Source organism: Schistocerca piceifrons, chromosome 6 (assembly GCF_021461385.2).
Source record: "Schistocerca piceifrons isolate TAMUIC-IGC-003096 chromosome 6, iqSchPice1.1, whole genome shotgun sequence".
Lineage (NCBI taxonomy): Eukaryota > Metazoa > Arthropoda > Insecta > Orthoptera > Acrididae > Schistocerca > Schistocerca piceifrons.
In genome coordinates, this window is record NC_060143.1 from 362,249,099 (window position 1) to 362,264,913 (window position 15,815).

Below are 15,815 nucleotides of genomic sequence, written 5' to 3' on the forward strand. Positions count from 1 at the left end.
AAATGATCCATACTAACTTTTCAAGTCAGGATATTAGACAACAGTTGGTCTGCTACACTTATAAAATTGATGCCAAAGGCTTCTACCCTCACATTCTCTAACGTCTTTATCAACTTGTGTGATACTTCCAGACCATCATCCCTATCCAAGGTTCAGGCTGTTGCATTTCTTCCCATTCTAAAAATGTCCCATGCATTTGCTCATTACCACACTCTAGTCACACCACTTGTAATCCTATGACATGAAACCACACATGGTGCTTACCAACCTCAGTGAGTTCACTGTACAGTGTTTTGTATAAGAATGACAGTCAACAAACTGACTAAGTGGATGAACAGGCCTAGAAGAACCATCTGTTTTTGATTGGGGGGGGGGGGACGGGGGGGGGGGGGGAGACACCCAGTACATAGTGGCCACACATCACACATGTTCTGCAGTATGAATCAAAGGACCTGATTGCCTGCTATAATACAAGGGCTGTTTGAATCCTCTCACATTTGCACTCTTTGGCAGCATCACTTCTGCAGCACAGTATGTGTCCAAAGATACCTGGCACATATAAAAGAGAGTGACAGCAGCAGTATCATTTTTATAGTAAGAAAAAGTACATATTCTGGATGTATATGTTTCTGGGTTTGTGGGTGCACAGAGCTCTTAATAATTCTTGTTTGAGAAATAACCTTTTTCATGTCTAGTTTTTAGATATTGTTTTAAGCTTTATGAGGTGAAACTAAGTAAACTCTTAATTTGTTTCTGACCGTGTATGTCTTTTTTGTGTATTTTATTCTGTGTGATGCTCTCTAAAATCTAAGGGCTATTATTATTCCTCACTTGTTATTCTCTCCTTTAAATAAGCAGTTGCTCAGTCTTTGGATGATTTATAAAAACTGAAAATTGCCTAGTAAGTGTATACCTTCGTTTATTCAAAATCATGTTGTGTCTTCATTTAAGATTATGTTAGTTTTTTTGAATGATGTCATAGATCTTTGTTCCTATGACGTGGTGGGATGTGTCCACTAACCATGTCTGTAAATCATGAGGGATATGCTGGAAAATGACCATGGAATATATAATATCTTTAGTATTTTTGAATGATGTCATAGATTTTTGTTCCTACCACAGTTTCCATGTTCTTGTAATAAAAGTTTGCAGTCATCGAAAAAGGGTTAGTGTGAACACTTCAATATCATGTTATGTCTTATGTGAACAAATGATTTACTTAAATGTGATGCTGGCAAACACTAACTAAAGACAAAAATTTTATTGTATGTGGACAGATGAATGTTAATGTGAAGTACCAGTGTTTCACTGGATGTGAAGGATTGATGCATAAGTGATGTAACATAGAACTGAAGTCTAAGCTTCAGTACATAGTGATAAATTAATCTAGAATGGGGGAGAGAATTCAAAAGCAAATAGTAATCCATTAAGAAACCCTTTTCTTCATTCTGTATGCTTCTTCCCTACATTAATCCATGCATATACTGTGTCCACATTTATGGTTTTGTTTTTCTTTAATAATTTCTCATTTCTAACTAGATGATTGCATAAGTTTTTGTCTTTCTCTTTTTCAAGGTTGTACAGAGAGTTGTGTTCCTCCATGAGGAACTCATGAAGCTTCCTTCATTTCCAAGAAAAGCTTTGGAAGCAGACCTTGACTTGTACAAAGGAGGTGAAATGGGCAAGGTTGGTATTCTGCAGTGTATTTAAGTGTTGTTTCTGAACAATTGTTAAAATAGTGCAAGCATTTTCAACCTTTTGAATCTGTAACACTGCATTTGTCATATTTAACTGGTCTAAATTCTTTGAAATACATTCTTTCACATAAATAATTTTGATACAATTGCAGATTGTTGGTGTACAGCTCTTTCAGTGCTTAATTTAGCCAGATACTTGTTTTTTTTTTAAAGAATAGTGTTACATGCCATATTATTTTGTATGTTACTAGTGTATAATTTTAAAAAAAAAAACATAATTGGGAAGATGTGGGATTTTCAAAAAAGCCTGTGTATTCAGTTATCAGTCAAGGGGAACCAAATGAGGCAGCTTATTCATTAAAACCTATTGTAAGGGGGAATCGGATTGTAGTCTCCATGAGGCCACTGTAAATCTCTGTGATTTCCCAAAAAGATCACTTCAAGAGAATGCCACAATACTTCCTTTGAAAATTTTACACCCAATTTTCTCATTCATCCTCCACCCCCTGAGCCAGGTCTTTGTCTGTGTTAATCTAAGTGTGATTGAAAATAATCAGTGTTTGAAAATATAACGTAGTATGGATAGATAAAAAATCTATTCACCAAGCTGTAGCAAAAGAAAACACCTATAAAAGATATGAAAATGCTCAAGCTTTTGGAGCCAGTGGCTCCACCTTCTGGCAGGAGGACTCAAGGAAAAGGAATAGGGATGAAGGGAAAGAACTGGCAAGGTTTAGGAAATGGGGAGAGTTGTGCGAAAATCACCCAGAACCCTGGGTCAGGGGAGACTTACTGGAAAGGTTAAGAGGGAAATGCTGATTGTTGGTGCCTGCATCAGACAAGATTTGAAGACCAGAGAACTTAACGTTGGAAGATAGAGATTACTGAAAAATCATCTTGCAACAGTCAATAAGAGTGGAAAGCTAAGTGCATTATACCTGGTAGACATGTGAGGGGGCGGGGAAAAGAAACAGACAGATCAGAAAATAAAAGATGTAGAAATAAAGGGAGCAAAGAAAGGATGTACTTATTGAAAAGAAATGCTGAGCTCACATAAATTAACTTAAATTTAGGCAAGGTGGGTAGCAAGAACCAGTACATGTAACACCTGTTTTGACCTGCAGAGTGGGGAGAATTGTGGTGGGCAAAATCTCAGACAAAATGGACATCATTTCAGGACACAATTTTAGAAAGTCATAGCCTCGTCAAGGTAGCTGATTAATACATTCAAGACCAGGACAGTATTGAGTGACAAGATATGTACTCCTAAGTTGTTTTGTGGAGGCATCAGCACTACTAAGACTGATTGTGAAGGCAAGCAAGGGTCTACACCATATTTCTGACACTTCTGTATACAGCATCTGCCATCAAGATCCCATCCGTATGGTGCAAATTGACTTATAGAAACCTCAGGCCCCTCACAAAGATTAATATCTCATCGATAGAACTTTTTACCCCACCCAAACGATGCGTTCCCACCTTTTACCTTTAGTTCTTCCTAAGATCCACAAACCCTATCACCCTTGCCGTACCATATTTCTGGCTTTGAAGCACCCACTAAACATATCTCTGCCATGGTTTCTTAGGCCACAGACCGTCGTATCTCCACTTAGGTACACCTGCCCTTTATACTTAGTGAATGCCAGGTACGCTCCCTTATCCTTTCTGAGTATGCCTCATGGTTCAATACTCTAGTGTACATTTCTATGTATACAATAATTAAGTATCATCTGGTAAAGATATAAATCTAACTTAAACTTCGCATTCATTCTTTAATATATCATTTACTCCCTAGAGTCCACCTCTACTTGCCAACTTCTATATTTTCAATAGATACTATGTCTACATATACTATTTACATCCCACTATCCTTCAATTCATCAGAGTATTCATTACGCTGACGTTTCTTAATGATCTACATGACTAATTCTACTACTACTTTCATTTTCTTTCTTTGTCCACGCCTCTCTCTTATTTATTCATTACTCATTACTGCTTTATAGTTGGTTGTTATGTATGTGCACCTCTTCTTATGTACATTCGATGCAGAACCATAATTAATGTCGTGTGACTAGGGCCGCCCGTCAGGTAGACCGTTTGCCGGGTGCAAGTCTTTCGATTTGACGCCACTTCGGCAATCGGGATGAAGTGATGATGATTAGGACAACACAACACCCAGTCCCCGAGCGGAGAAAATCTCCGACCCAGCCGGGAATCGAACCCGGGCCCTTAGGATTGACATTCTGTCGCGCTGAACACTCAGCTTCCGGGGGCGGACATGTAGAACCATCATAGCTTCTTATATATGTGCGCATATTTCCATATGTACACACATTTTCCCTACAACAGCTGGCGGTTCTCACATCATGACTGGCTTCCTCTTATGTGATTTAATGTTTGTGTAAAAGTGTATATTTGTGTATATGTGGATGTGTGTTCGTGTAGTCGGATTCTTTGCCCTTCTTATCTAAAGATAAGATTTAAGTTTTTAGTAACCACCGAAATAAGGAAGGACTTCAGCGATAGAAGTTTGTGAATATGGGAAGAGGGAAAAAATATACTGGTCCTAAAATGAGAAGTAAGAAAGGAAGAAATAGATATGGATGCCAGGACTGAAGAAGAGAAAGAAGATAGCCCCAATGACAGGAAACCCTTCCCAACCCCCTTCCCTAGGATCCCTACCCCTCAGTTGCTTGAGTGAGACACTGGAGTAGGTTTGGTGTTAAATTGTCTCGTACAGAACGGTCTTGTCCCACCTTCACCCTTTGAGGTACCCAAAGGAAATCCTAGCAACCCTGTGAAAATGGCAAATGATGAAAAATCAGGCACACTTGTTTGTGAGATTTGTTTGAAAGATATGATGTGTGTTTTGTGTTAATCATGATTTATCTGTTCTTGTAAATCATGCTTTTAGCTACAATATCCACCCCTTTCCAGATTTAAACAAACCCAGACATCTCTATCACATCTCATAAAAGGTATAAAATACTCTATTCAAAATAGAAAATCTATACCCTACGGTATAACAGTTGTTTAGCTAGTCACATCTTAATTTATTTTCCACAAATATAATACTCTATTTAGTTTATTTCGTTTAGATATTACTTTTCTTCTATGATTCTCTTAAGTTGTTCTCTGTTTCGTAGTCATGTCCAGTTTTCTAAGGAATAAGATTACAGAATAGTTTTAGATTTGAAAGGAATTCGTTGCAGGAAACTATTTGGGGAAAACACTGAAAACAACTCAGGATCTGACTGTCGTTACGCTGCCCGTTAACTTAGAATGTTAATGTGCCTGGGGGATGTACAACTTTACATCCTTCACATTGTATTTCCCCTTCTTTTCTTTTCTTTTTTTTAAATGCCAATCGAAATATTTCCTTATAGTACCTCAAGTATTATTATAATATTTTGGGTCCCATAGATCTGATATTAACTTTTCTTGAGCACTGGCAGACCAGTATTTCTCTTTAAATTTCTTTGGAAGTCTCCCCAAGAGGAAAAATTCTCAATATTTATCATTCCCCATTCTGAGGTTTCCGCTAGAAGGTACACCACCACAAATTCAATCTTCTTGGAATCTTACCATTTTTTGGCAAAGTTTGCTTGAATCTTTTTAAGAAATGGGTCAGATGTACATCTTCATCTTGCTTTAATTTAGGGAATTGTCTAGATAACCCTGAATTAGCTCCCCATTACAAATCAGTCACCGCTTCACTAGTTAACACAACCTTAGGTGAAGTTCTTCCTACTTTGTCTTGGATAAGCTTAATTTCTCCCCACAGGTCATCCATACTCTTCCTGGTATCATTAAGTTCAGAAGAAGGAATAGGCGACACATTCTCGGATGTTATTCTGTCAGTAACCTTTCAATCTATAATTTCTGCAAATTGTTCCTCCAAAATAATTACATTTATAATATCCTAGTTACCTATTTGCTCTTTGAAATTCCTTTGTACATTATCTACCCGTCTATTGACACTGTAATTTGTGATTGAATAATTGGCATTAATTCATTCTGCTTATCTACACTCTCTTTCAAAGTATTCACTCCCTCTCTTACAGCATTATATTTAATATTGTACGCATTTTCAAAAGATCCTAACTTTTCAGTAAGTTCTGATTCTATATTATTACGTTTGTTCTCAATGTCAATTTCTAACATTTTTGATAAATCTTGAAAAGTGTCATTCTGTTTCTGACTAAGGCCAGTAAACATATGGTTCATATGAGTGGCCAAAGAATTTGTCAACTCATTGTTTAAATCTACTTTTAAATTCTCTACTTTATTACTTATTGCATTGAATTCAGTCTTCAAATCACCCATGCCTTGACATAGATTACTAAATTCCTTGCTTTGAGAGTCGACTTTGCTGTTTAACAAATCTAAATTTATCATTTGAGTATTTAATTGAGAATTTACAATGTCTAGTTCTTTACTTAAAGCTACACTCAGCGCATTTAATTGAGAATTTAATGAGTTTCACTTAAGACTCTGAGCTTGGATTTAATTTATCAACTCAACCCAGTAAGGCACTTCTTTGCTAATCTTCGTGGCCATACCTCGGTCTTGAGTTCCCCCAACCTGTTGTATATTTTCCATACTTTTATATGCCTTAGCTCTTGTAAGCATTTAAAACTAACTTTAAATATGATAATTACACAATAACAGTTCACTCAACAGTATCTTGTACCACTTCCTACTAAAGTAATCAAGCTTTGTTTCACACTCACCCAGCATATAATTCTCGTTGTGTAGGTGGGCGGATGTGGGGACAGGTCAGCATTGGTGTACAGCAGATGGAGCTGGCAGTGTCGGATGTAGGCTGGTTTCCATGTCTGTGTCCCCGCGATTTATGTGAGAGCTATATACTCCCCACACTAGATCTTCTTAGCTGAAGTGTTCTATGTGTACTTCTCCTTAGACAAATACGTCAAAATCTTCCTTACAATTTATATCATTGCGAATTTTTCATTTCTTCCATGTTTTCCATTTAAATTTTGCTCCATTGGATGCTTGGAGATATTCCAATGTCTTGGAGTAATTCCCTTGTTTTATTATGTTTGGTTGCTATGGCAACACATAACAGCGTTTTCTCTCGTTTTTGACTTCCTGTTTTCTCAGTCCTTTCACACAGGTTGCTACGTTCTAACATTCTGACGACTTAAAGTGTGAGTGTGGATCTGGGTTATATCGGCTTATTCCCCCAAACCACCTTCACTTCTTTACGAGATGACTTACTCGGAATTTGCAACCACTCGTCTTTACTGAATATCAGGCTCCTGGAAACCCTCTTGACTTCTTCACCATTGAATAACGCTAGGTACAGTAATTTTTAGACTCTTTCTACTTATGAAATAAGTAGACATACAAACTTTACTTTTCATCAATTAACGATGTATTTGACTTTCACACACAATAAAACTCTCACTTCCCACATAAACATGTAATTTCCTGTAAGTCTCTCGTACAGCCAAATGTAAGAAACAAATTGAATTACTGTTAAAAGAAAGTTGGCTTGGATACCGTAACTTTTCTTAACATGAATCAGAAAATAAGGCATGCCTATAGCAAGCTTACGTCAAGAGTTTTCAAGAGTCCTTCTTCAACTGTCCTTGTGTAATAACAATAGTCAATGACACAGTAATTACAAAGCTGCATATAAACTCCAAGGTTCTTTCTTACACACTCACTAAAACATCTCTGGATTGCCCGACAGGTACTTATCGGTGCCGTTTGTCTGCTGTATCTACTTTCTTCCCACAACTGATTTTAAACCTGCACACACAAACATGTGACACAAAGTAGGTAGGATTCTGCCGTCTCACACTCGGATCCAGAATATCGTGTTTGAGACAGTAGAAGGCTGAGTGGTTCTAGAATTTACACAGAAATTTTCGTATCACTGCACCAGTGCTCAGCTGACTTCAAACCTATGACATCTCACTTTAATCAGCTTTATACTTACAAACAGGTACTTTATGTGTGAGATGCAGATGTACAAATAGATCAAGGGTACAGCCAAGTGAACCAGGATGGCTGCTTCCAATGCCAATCTTTTCGTGGTTTGCATGGAGAAGGCTTTGGTGGGACCTGTAATCTTCAGCCACTGGTTTGGTTTAGGTGCACTGATGACACTTTTGGCATATCGTTTCATGATGAGGCTGACCTGATGGAATTTTTGGTGTCTCTAAATACATTCTCCCAGTTAAATTTCACATGGCCTTATTGCAAATCTCATGCCACTTTTGTTGATGTTGACCTCATCGCCACTGAGAGTCAGCTACAAACTTCAATTGTACTTACACGTTGACAGTTCTTTTTGTGTCAAATGTTCCCATCCATAGAGTTTTGGAATTTGAACGAAAAATATTTGTTCATATGCACACTCTTTGCAGCAGTACACCCCATTCTCACCTCAGGCCTCACTGTATGTAGTTATTCCACCAGCCCAATTCAAAAGCAGATTTCCTGGGCCTTCATGTCCAATCCTGGTACTGCCAATTCCTCCCAAAAACAACTTATGAATACACATTCTGTCACTCAGTACTAGCCTTGTGTTGACTTTATTAACCAGCTATCTCAACAAGACTACGACTTTCTAAAAACATGCCCCAAAATGAGGTCCATTCTGATTGATATTTTGCCCGTCACACCTAAAATAGCTTTTCGTTGCCTCTGCAGTCTCTTTCAGTATCCTGATCAGGCCCTATGCTCCTTCTGCTCCCTTTTCCCTGTCCTTAGGCTCCTACCCCTGTGCCTGTCCACACTGTAAGACTTGCTGTTCACCATCTTGTGCACCACTGTCATTTAATCACTGATGGGCATCCTACGTTGGTGTGACTACCACAGTGTTATCATTCAGGATGTAATGGTGCAGTCAGAGTATGTATAGAGGTAACACACGATATACTGTTGTAGAGAACACTTTACAGTGTGGGGTTGTGACCTCGGTGTCTGTTTCACCACATGTGTCATCTGTATTCTCTGACACCAGTTTCTCAGAGCTCCACAGGTGGGAACAGGCATTACAGTGTATGCTTCAATTTTGTCACCCTGCTGGCCTAAATTTATGTTGATTTTTTTGGATTCAGCATTTCTTTTCTTTATCTATTACTGTTCTTTGCTCTCTTTGTTTTTCTGTACCTTTTATTTTCTAGTCTGTCCATTTTTTCCAGCCCTTCACATGCCTACCAGGTATAATGCACTTAGCTTTTAACTCTTATTGACTCTTTCAAGATGTTTTTTCAGTAATCTCTGCTTTGCTTATTACCCTGTCTTCCACCTTTAAATTCTCAGGTTTTTCAATCTCATCTGGTGCAGGCGCCAACAATCAGTCTTTTCCTCTCATCCTGTCCAGTAAGTCTTCCCTGAACTGGAGTTCTGGGCAACTTTTCTGCGACTCTCACCATAGGCTAAACCTTGCAAATATTTTTCCTTCATATCTCTTACTTTCTCTTCAACCCTTATGCCTAATGCTTTTTGAAGCAATGACTACAAAGGCTTAACAGTGAAAATACGCAACAGGCATATAAAAGGTATGTTATTCATAATTCAGGAAGGACGAGAAACACAGAAGAGTATTGGGAGAAGTGTGTTCAAATGATAGTGGCGACTCTTTTTTTGTTCAGTACTTCATACTAAACTCTTGGATCCAGTTTGGGATTTCTCCTGTATTCACACGTCATGTGACCTTCGCCACAAGCTTTGTCCTTCAGATCAAACATTTTCTCTTTGTCCCATTGTTTGTACTCAGCATTTTCGCTCAATACAATAATACTGAAACTTTTGAAATGTTGAGTTTAATAGTGCATCAAAATTTTCTTATTGTTAGATATATTTCAATGATAATGTTTTTTGAATGCATTACCCATTACTTAGGCAAGTGAAAACATCACATATTTTGATTTTACCAGATTGTTTAACCAGTAATATTCTCATCACATAGGGTCTTAAGAAAATCTTTGATTTGATAATCACCATATTCACATCTTTCTGAGTAATGACATCTTCTTCACCATTATCTATTTCTCTGGTCAGAATAAATATCATGAGAATTCTCTCCTTTTAATTACACTATAAATCATTGAACACTGTGCACTATTTTCTCATTATCTGTTTCCAGTTCACAATTTAAAATTGATAATATTAAATTCTGTTTGTCTGCTCCTAAGGATCCCTTTTGTTTGGCTGCAGCAAGTGGAAGTTACGTTTAAGATAATTTCTACACTAGCTACTCATTTTTGTGATATTAGGGCCCTAGGATCCTGGTGATCAGTTTCGTTTCTGTTTTGTTCATAAAATGATTGTAATGTCAGCTTCATTCTCATTGTTTGCAGATAGCTAGCCTAGTAATTAAGTCCAACAATGTAGTTTCATGTAAAAAATCAATAATTAGTCTATCCTGATTTAAAATTAAAGTTAGATTTATTGCAGAGAAGTCTTGATAAGTATTTTGTGAAAAAGGATATCATAAAATAGAACAGTGAAACATTAATGTGATACTCAAATAAAAAAAAGGTTTGACATTCACAGCACCATGAATTTCAATGAGAAAAAATATTTTCTCTCACAAAACATTTGCGATGTTACAGATTGTAAAAGATGATGAACTTAAAAATTAATTCCTGTCACAGTGATATCCTGCCCTATTAGGTGCAGGGTTATCTCTGAAGGCAGTTTTACCTCTTCTGTAACTTATGCACAGTATTTTATGCGAGCATGGCTGCCAACTAGTTGTCCATCCAAACTAAATTGCCAGCACTAAACTGTGGTCCAGAGCAGAGTTGTCTGCCCAGTGATGGAAAATTGCTGTACACTACAAGCTCAGTTTCAACTGCAGCTTAGCAACCATATCAATGAGATCTTTCTTCCCCAACAACAGCATCTCTGAAGGACATGGATGAAAACTGTTCTTGCAACACATGCTTTGATCCCATAATCCTCTTGCACTTAATCTCTGCTAGCTCCTGATTCACATACACTTTCACCTGCGTCCCATGACCTTTGTCTTCACTCAACGAGCTCTCCCCCTTCCTTTCTCCTGTCATCCCCTCTCTATCAACTCTTCCATGTCATTGTTCAATGCATCCCCCACCCCACCTCAACACCCCAGCCCCCTTCTTCCTGTGGCAGAACAAGTTCATTAGTGCCGCATTCCTATCGTGTGTGATTGCCGCCTCTCCGTCTCAAACATCAGCCATCATTTCCCAACCTTCACTGCCCCCCCCCCCCACCTCCTTTATCCCCTCTCCCACCCTACCCAATTCAACCCCTCATTCCAGTCAAGTTACAGTGCTGGCTCAATGTAATCAGTCCAGACCATATAATAATCCATGTGTGCCAGTATTTTATTAATGCTAAAGAAAGATTTATCCAAAATTTTGCAACATTCTCAATCTTGTAAATAGTCTTCATAGGTTTGCCGCTGGATCGCATTGTGCAAATTCCACAATATTTCCTTGGAGGAACTGTCCGACATCTGCAGGTGGCTCAACCTTGCTCGTAGCTAGGTACGACTGACGGTATCCGCACACCAATGCCCTGTTTTTAGAACATGCATGTGAAGAATGTGCAGCCGCAGAAATCACACATGCTCAGTGATTTGCCATATTCAAACTCCCTCTGCTGAAAATCGCAGAGTGGCTCTCCCCTGCGTGCACTGTACACTGTGTTTGGCCGTATTAGGCCAGTGTTATAATGGGCCTGTTACCAAAGAATCTTGATTTTCGTGTCGTGATTTAATAGCAGCCAATGTAGTGTTCCAGGCTGTGCTCAGTTGAATCCCGTATACTTGTTGATGAGATTATCGTCTGTACAGATATGTATTGCTTCCTTAATGACGCAGTCCCAGAAAGATGATGCCGGGGTAAAACTTCTGTCTTTTCATGAATCATACGATGTCCTGTATTCAGGCAGTGTTCTGCAATTGCTGAATTTTCCGGCTGACGAGGGCATGTATGACGCTGATGTTCATTTCAGCGTTCTTGTTCTGTGCGGCATGTCTGGCCTATATATGTCACCCCACACTGACAAGGAATCATGTAAACACCACATTTCCTCAGTCCAAGGTCATTCTTAACTGAACCCAACAGGTTTCTCAGTTTTGCTGATGGTTGAAAAACATACTTAATTCTGTATCTCCCGAGGACTCGTCTGATTCCTGACGACATGGCACCAAAATACAGCAGAAAGGCCAAAGTGGTGGGTGTCTTTTTATCTTCATTCTGCTCCATAGACTGAACTCACCTGGTCCTGAATGCATTACATATCTGTCTCTCAGAATAACCGTTTTGTTGGGACACTGTCTTCAAATGTCCGGCTCACTCAACAGGCTCTCAGAATCAGATACCACATGTACTCTGTGAACTAACGTACGTAATGCACTACTGCATTATGCAGCATGATGGCAGCTTGTGGCCTGCAGATATAGATCTGTATGCGTTGGCTTGTGGTAGACGCTGTGTCCCAATGTTCCATCTGCTTTCCTTCGTACCAAAACATCAAGAAAAGGTAAAGTACCATCTTTTTCCATTTCCATTATGAAGTTTGTTTTCGGATGGAGCGAATTCAGATGCTGAAGAAACGTAGGTACATTGGTGAGTAACATGTGGCTGCACTTGACAAACGCAGCATACAGCATACGTGCAGGAGAGCCACTCTGCAATTTTCGACAGAGGTAGTTTGAATATGCAAATAACTGCGCATGCGCGATTTCCGCAGCTGCGCATTTTTCGCACGCATGTTCTAAAAACGGGGCATTGGTGTGGGGATACCCTCAGTTGTACCTAGCCACGAGCAAGGTTGAACCACCTGAAGATGTTGGACAGTTGCTCTGAGGAAATATTGTGGAATTTGCACAACATGATCCAGCAGCAAACCCGTGAAGACTATTTACAACACATCCATGAGGAAAACTTGAAGAGTCACATTCTCAATCTTGTTTACGTGCCTTTTGATGACTCAATGCCTCATCTATACTGTTAGTTGTTACCACTATTTATATTCCACGTAGGGCTGTCCTTCACTATATGCAGTTGAGTACAGTATTAACATAACAAATCAAAGCTTTCAGTTGATCTGTTGTAATCTTTTCAGGGAAATGCACCCTTTGACTTCTTTCGAATGTGTAGACTTTCCTCTCTTCACAACCTATGAAAGCTGTTGATGTAATGTAAAAATAAATGCATTGCTTTGTTTTCTATTTCACAGGAACTACTGGGCCTTGATGTTCTCCATAAATTCATGTGGGTACGACTAATAGCTAGAATGTTTGAGGCTATGGCTGGGAACTTTGCTTACTCAGGAGATATTCACCTATTCCTCAATGTGCTGAATGGCGCCATTATACTACATAGCGAGGATGCTTGTATCCTTAGATATGTTACAGCTACATATATAAATGCTGCACATCACTTCAAGAACATATTCTCCACAAATGGGTAAAGATAAAAGATTGTTGCTATTACATTGTAATTATCTTTTCTAATGTGCTCTGTTTTATAGAATAATTTAACCACCATAATTCAGTAACAACCTATTTCTGCATTTAGACTGCTTATTTTATCACTTGTTTAATATGCTATGTATCGCAGCTTTCTGCAATAAACATCAGGGGTCTGACACTATAATCTGTTATCTTAGATTTTCATGCAATGAGTGTTGTATGATTTACACATTTGAGAGGAGAATAAATGTTATATGAGCTCTACATCTTAGTCTATGCATACACATTGCAACCAAATTTACAAGAGTAATGGAGACCACTGTATCGTGACTGTCCATTCTATTCCATTGTCATGTAGAGCAAGGAAGAACTGACTGAGTCTGTGCCCTGGTTGTTGTTGTTGTGGTCTTCAGTCCAGAGACTGGTTTGATGCAGCTCTCCATGCTGCTCTATCCTGTGCAAGCTTCTTCATCTCCTAGTACATACTGCAACCTACATCCTTCTGAATCTGTTTAGTGTATTCATCTCTTGGTCTCCCTCTACAATTTTTACCCTCCACGCTGCCCTCCAATACTAAATTGGTGATCCCTTGGTGCCTCAGAATATGTCCTACCAACCAATCCGTTCTTCTAGTCAAGTTGTGCCACAAATTTCTCTTCTCCCCAATTCTATTCAATACCTCCTCATTAGTTATGTGATTTGCCCATCTAATCTTCAGCATTCTTCTGTAGCACCACATTTTGAAAGCTTCTACTCTCTTCTTGTCTAAACTATTTATCGTCCACATTATACTTCCATACATGGCTACACTCCGTACAAATACTTTCAGAAACGATTTCCTGACACTTAAATCTATACTCGATGTTAACAAATTTCTCTTCTTCAGAAATGTTTTCCTTACCATTGCCAGTCTACATTTTATATCCTCTCTACTTCAACCATCATCAGTTATTTTGCTCCCCAAATAGCAAAACTCATTTATTACTTTAAGCATCTCATTTCCATAATCTAATTCCCGCAGCATCACTCGATTTAATTCGACTACATTCCATTATCCTCGTTTTGCTTTTGTTGATGTTCATCTTATATCCTCATTTCAAGACACTGTCCATTCCATTCAGTTGCTCTTCCAGGTACTTTGCTGTCTCTGACAGAATTACAATGTCATCGGCGAACCTCAAAGTTTTTATTTCTTCTCCATGGATTTTAATTCCTACTCTGAATTTTTCTTTTGTTTCCTTTACTGCTTGCTCAATATAAAGATTGAATAACATCGGGAATAGGCTACAACCCTGTCTCACTCCCTTTCCGACCACTGCTTCCCTTTCATGCTCCTCGACTCTTATAACTGCCATCTGGTTTCTGTACACATTGTAAATAGCCTTTTGCTCCCTGTATTTCACAACTGCCACCTTAAGAATATAAAAGAGAATATTCCCTGGAATGTGCTGTAATAACTCTTATGGCTGACTAGTCTCCTTGTAATTTTACAGTTTTCATAAGGGAGTTATCACGTTGATATAATTACTTTCTCATTGTAAGAAATGTGATGATGGTAGCAGAATTGTTGTGCAGTCTTCCTAAAAGATATTTCTCTAAATTTACAAAATAACTGTTTTCAAAATTAGTGGCACATGTCTTCTGAGCATTGTCATCACATTTTCGCATGCGCTATATGTGTGGTAGTCATAAAATATCGATCAGCACCTTGAAAAAATCAAGCTGTGACCATTGGGGGTGGTTGGTGGTCCTTCTCTACATATTCACTCGTCTGTGTTACACATCTATCTAAATGATAGGCAAATTGGTGGAGACCTTGCTCACACAAGATTCTATTTACGCTATTCAGAAGATGTTCCCTGTTGAAAGTAATTGTTGTCAATCTGCAAATACCTGTCACACAAAGCTTACTTCATTCACAGAAAGAGGAATAAGTCACCAGGTGCCATATTAGGAGAATATGGAGTATGAAGCAAAATTGGGTAGTCCAGAGAAGTGCTACGTATGATTTTGTCCTGTACAGAATGAGCTGGAACATAGACATGGAGCAAAAATGCCCCTTTGGACAGCTTCCAGCAACACTTAGTCTTGATGGCCTTGCATAACCTTATCAGGAGTTGTTAGTAGTAAGTTCCTGTGACAACATGGACCTTACAAGTGTAATCTGTTAATGCCACACCATGGCAGTCCCCAAAACCACTCAGCATCGCATACATAATAAGAGATAGTTTGTTTGTTTGTTCCATCCTTCTCTAGCATTACTTTTCCTCAACAGAAGTAGTAGATACCTGCAATATTTTTTGAGTTTTGGACAGTTCAATATTATTTCAGCTATTTTTCTGAAAAATTTTGTATAATTTTATACCCAGTATGTATATTTTGAGCTAAAATTTGTGAATAGGAATTATTATTCTGGATGTTATAATCGATAAATACTAATTCTGAAAGTACTGTTATTATTATTATTATTGTTATATCCTAGCCAGTAATGCCACCCGAGCCCGCTGCCAAAAAGGTTGGCAGCATCAAAGTCCGGACGCCGTCCGCATAAGCAGCGCCAGCGAGACAGGAAATCACCGCAAGTCTGCGCGCGCCACCGCTGGCTTCTGGTTTCTTAAGCGCTGGAGTCGCGAGCGCTAGGACAGTTCTGTATTCGCCGCTCAGTTGCATAC

General features: G+C 38.7%; 1 protein-coding gene across 1 annotated transcript in view; it reads left to right on the forward strand.

The window, feature by feature from the left end:
- The window catches only part of LOC124803322 (protein unc-80 homolog), a 995,149-nt gene that overhangs the window by 685,944 nt on the left and 293,390 nt on the right, over positions 1-15,815 (forward strand). The window contains exons 45-46 of the mRNA XM_047264506.1: positions 1,576-1,686; positions 12,909-13,138. Coding sequence (XP_047120462.1) covers positions 1,576-1,686; positions 12,909-13,138 — 341 coding nt within the window. The remainder of the gene's footprint in view (positions 1-1,575; positions 1,687-12,908; positions 13,139-15,815) is intronic.